The sequence below is a fragment of the Chinchilla lanigera genome, unplaced genomic scaffold, assembly GCF_000276665.1.
Source record: "Chinchilla lanigera isolate Chin_1 unplaced genomic scaffold, ChiLan1.0 scaffold00053, whole genome shotgun sequence".
Lineage (NCBI taxonomy): Eukaryota > Metazoa > Chordata > Mammalia > Rodentia > Chinchillidae > Chinchilla > Chinchilla lanigera.
In genome coordinates this window covers 1,899,519-1,903,322 of record NW_004955454.1, presented here as the reverse complement: position 1 = coordinate 1,903,322, position 3,804 = coordinate 1,899,519, and the positions used below count along the sequence as shown (strand labels likewise).

The window sequence follows — 3,804 nt, the reverse complement described above, 5'->3', positions numbered from 1 at the left end:
CTCCAGAGCACAGGGCAGCGCCAGGTCAAAAGTGGCACCTAGTATGGCCAGATGAACGAAGGCAGGTGAAAGAGGTCGGATGGCAGCTTGAGGCTTACCCGGTGGACTTGGCATAGGGACTTCAGGGAAGGTGAAAGAGGACACTGACACCTGGCCTGAAGCCCCAAGACCCATCAGGGTTGTTTTCTTCAGGTGTGAACGTGGCTGGCGACAGAAATCCCCGGGGCTTGTAGGTGTAGTCAGGAATGCTCTCAGGAGTAGGACTGCCTGGGACAATCGGAAGGGAGGATGATGGCTGGAGGGAGGCGTTCCAAGGTCGGGAGTCCAAGCGGGAGGGCATCGATGAACAGGGACCCGCACGGAGCTCCGCAGCCAGCCCTTCCCTCCCGCCCTCCCTCCCTGGGTCTTTGTGAGGCTCACCCCTTCCTCCTCCTCCCAGGAAACGTTCTTCAGAGAATTTCCAAGGAGACCTCAGCAAGGCGGAGAGGGTAGAGGTCCTGTCCACAGCGGTCAAGGGGAGGTGCGAGGTAGGGTGTGTGTGCAGGGGAGCGCTGGGAGGCGGCGGGAGCGCGAGCACGAGGGGGTGTGCGCGCAAGCGGGCAAGGGGCGCATCGAGGCCAGGGGTAGCGACCTGCGGGGCCATGAGCCCCCGGCACTCTCCAGCTCCGGCATCTCCTCGCTCGCCCCCGCCCCAGCTCGGCTCCGCCCCGCCCCTCGAGCGGGGTCCGCGTCTGCGGCTGCGTTCCCCGAAAGACGAGGCTGCGCCCGGGTTTTGGTCCGCAGGGAGACCGAAGGGCACTGCTCCCCGAGCCGCGCACACTGCCTGAGTCCGGAGTGCGGACACCCCAGGGATGTGAGTGCGCCCCTTGACCCCAAGGCCTGCACTCTGCGCCCCATCCGCGGCAAGCGCCGAGGCTCGCGCGCTGGGGGCACTCGGCGCGGGGTTCCCGGCCACCCAGCCCACGGGTGGGGGTGGGGATGGGGGCTGGAGGTAGGGGTGGGGATGGGGTTGGGGATACGGCACGCACCCTTCTCCCCGCAGCAGGTGCAGTTCTCTCCCTCCTTTTTCTCCTTCTCCTCCTCCTCCTCCTCCTCCTACCGTTCCTGTCTGGACTCACCTACAGCTTCCCAGGGAGGACGAGACATCCCCCAACCCCCACAGGTGCTGGGTGAGGGGTGGGGGCAGCCGGGCTGACAGCTCGCCGGAGAGGGCAGACCTTTTTCAACCGGTGGGGATGCTGTGATGGTGGACGCTCAGGGGGATGGGGTGGGGTGGGGCTCTGCCAGCTCCTGGCTGACCCGGTCTTCCAATTCTTAGGAGGAGGTCGTGTCCAGAGGCCAGAAAAGGGGAGGATCCTTGGGCTCTGCCGAGGACTGGGTCTCCTGATCAGCACTTCTCTCCACCAGGCCGGCCCCCCAGAGGACCCCTGCCCACAACCCCCGCGATTCCCCCAGGCTTGCTCGGAACATGCTGCCTCCAGCCATGAGGGCTCTCGGGTTGGTGATACTGACCCTGCTGCTGTGCCCCATGCCGGGTGAGTTGGAGGTTAAGGGGAAAGGACCTTGTGCTGGTGGGGCCATTCTCCCACTGTTTCATAAAGTCCAGCCTCTCCCGGACTCCTGTGACCCTAGCTCAGTCCTTGCCAACTCTGTCTGGCCATGGGGGTCTCTCTGAGCACCCGAGGTCATGACTGCCTTTCCTCAGGCTCATGGTCCAGTGTGGATGCCCCTTGCTCCACCCATGCCAAATGAGTGTTGGCCTGCCCTTTTTTTTTTTTTTTGGTTTTTCTCTGGTACCGGAACCGAACTCACAACCTTGCGCTTGCCAGGCAGGCGCTTTTGCCGCTGAGCTAAATCCCCAGCCCCTGGCCTGCCCTTCAAAGCTTGGAACCCTTCCATTCTAGGGGTGTGCCCAAGGTGCAAAGGAAAGTGCAGGGGTCAGCCTAGCCTGCTCCCCCTGTCTCCTATGGGCATGGTTCTGCCAGGATCCCTGCAGCAGGTAGGGACTGAGGGGATGCAGGGCCTGGCCAGTTCCTCTGGTCATCCCCATCCCATGCCCTGCCCAGCTCATGGCCTGTGGTGTCAGGACTGTACCCTGACCACCAACTCCAGCCAGTGTACCCCAAAGCGGTGCCAGCCAGCAGACACTGTGTGTGTCAGCGTCCGGATCACTGACCCCAGCAGCAGTAAGTTGGAGCCTGCATGGGTGGGGGTTGCTGAGAGACAGACTTGGGGGCTTCTCTGGGCCTCTAGGTCTGCCACAAGAGCATAGGTCTAGGGGCAGAATGCTGCCCAGCTTGTCCTTCCCTGGCTCCTTGGTGGCTTTTCCATGCAGTCCCAAGATTTGGTGGGTTGAGGGCCTCAGTTCTGGACCGAGAGGGGCCTGGGGACTGGGGAGGAGGAAGCACAGGCCTGGGTGGAGCTTCATTCCCCTTTCTCCCCCAGGCAGGAAGGATCATTCTGTGAACAAGATGTGTGCCCTCTCCTGTGAATTCATCAAGCGGCACTTTTTCTCAGAGTATCTGATGGGGTTCATTAACTCTGGGATCCTCAGAGTGGACGTGGAGTGCTGCGACAAGGACTTGTGTAATGGGGTGGCCGCAGAGGTGGGGCACAGCACCTGGGCCCTGGCTGCAGGGCTCCTGCTCAGCCTGGGGTCTGCCTTGCTCTGGGCCGAGCCTTGAGTCTTGGCCTCTGCAGGAGTTTGAAGCTTGTCCCTGAGCCTGACACTGCCCCTCCCTGCCTGGCTTGATGGAGGCCTGAGCGGAGTGGCCCAGCATTGGGGTCTGTGCTTCCCTAGAGGTGAGACCTCACTGCTTGTCCACCAGCACTGCATCCCAGGCAGCTGGGCTTCTCCAGGGTGTCCAGGCAGGAGGCCAGGGGTGAGGGCAGGGGGTTGGGGCCCCCAGGTCCCTAAGGGGATATGAGGCTGAGCCAGGTGCCGCCCAGTGGCTTGGCCCAAAGGGCATCTGTTTACCAAGAAATAAAATCACTTCTGAGTCCTGAGGCCCTGGGTCTGAGCCTGGGTGTGGATGTGGGCTTGGGTCCTGGTGGGGAGTGGAAGCTGAGAGAGCAGACATTGGAGGACAATGGAGACCACACTCTTCCTGCTGCAGGTACTGGTGGTGTGTGGGTGTGTTGAGGCGCATGGGTGAGAGTTGGGATGGACAGGACCACAGGGTGGACTTGAGGGGGGGGGAACGGGACGATGCACATGCAGATGGTAGAAGTGCACACAAGTATGGCAGCAGGCACACATGCACACAAACCCAGTTAGTGTTCACTGTTGTATGCTTACATCCAGGGATATCTGCGTAGACAGGCAATGAGGCATTTCCATCATACCACACGTGCTGGTATGTCCCCGTGCACACTCACTGTGGGACACTCAGCATCCAGTGCGCCGTGAACACTTACAACAGCTGTGTCTGGTCTACAGGGCTCTTGTTTCTACCCCTACTCCTCTTCAGCTACCCAGAGCCACAGGGCTGCTACAGCCTAGAGTGAAGCCTTCATGGACCAGATCCTGCTCCTTCGCTGGATATTGGGCCCTGTATCCTGGTTGGGGGTATCCTGGGGCCATTCCCTGGACCTAGACCTGAGGAGGCTGAGCCTGTGTGGGTGGCACAGTTGGGGAGGAATGGAGACCTTTCCAAGTAAACTGGGCTGCCCCCCTAATCCTTCTGTGCAGCTACGAGCCTCTGACTCTAGCCCTTTCTTCTGCACTGATGCTGCAGGATGGCTTGCCCTGTAGCCCTTGCTTGCTGTGAGGTGCTCAGTAGACATGCTTGGACTTCTCTGGGG

The 3,804-nt window shown here is 61.3% G+C and overlaps 1 protein-coding gene across 6 annotated transcripts; it reads left to right on the top strand.

Moving 5' to 3' along the window:
* The first annotated feature begins 415 nt into the window (after positions 1-415).
* Ly6h (lymphocyte antigen 6 complex, locus H) lies at positions 416-3,007 on the top strand. 6 transcript variants are annotated; one of them, XM_013520067.1, is made up of 6 exons: positions 416-527; positions 696-853; positions 1,125-1,162; positions 1,408-1,535; positions 2,067-2,186; positions 2,446-3,007. In XM_013520067.1, exons 4-6 carry the CDS (start codon positions 1,469-1,471, stop codon positions 2,682-2,684), a joined length of 426 nt encoding a protein of 141 aa, XP_013375521.1. In that variant the 5' UTR covers positions 416-527; positions 696-853; positions 1,125-1,162; positions 1,408-1,468; the 3' UTR covers positions 2,685-3,007. The 6 variants fall into 6 exon arrangements, with proteins under 6 accessions (XP_013375521.1, XP_013375522.1, XP_013375518.1 ...); XM_013520068.1 differs by having other exon boundaries at positions 438-520; positions 784-853; XM_013520064.1 differs by lacking the exon at positions 1,125-1,162 and having other exon boundaries at positions 442-527; positions 784-853.
* The last annotated feature ends 797 nt before the right edge of the window (positions 3,008-3,804 follow it).

What these genes read in the sequence shown, in the direction of transcription:
- Ly6h (XM_013520064.1), top strand. An exon ending in GCTGCTGTGCCCCATGCCGG is followed by an intron (nt 1,536 to 2,066) that starts GTGAGTTGGAGG and finishes TGCCCTGCCCAG; the next exon opens with CTCATGGCCTGTGGTGTCAG. An exon ending in GATCACTGACCCCAGCAGCA is followed by an intron (nt 2,187 to 2,445) that starts GTAAGTTGGAGC and finishes TTTCTCCCCCAG; the next exon opens with GCAGGAAGGATCATTCTGTG.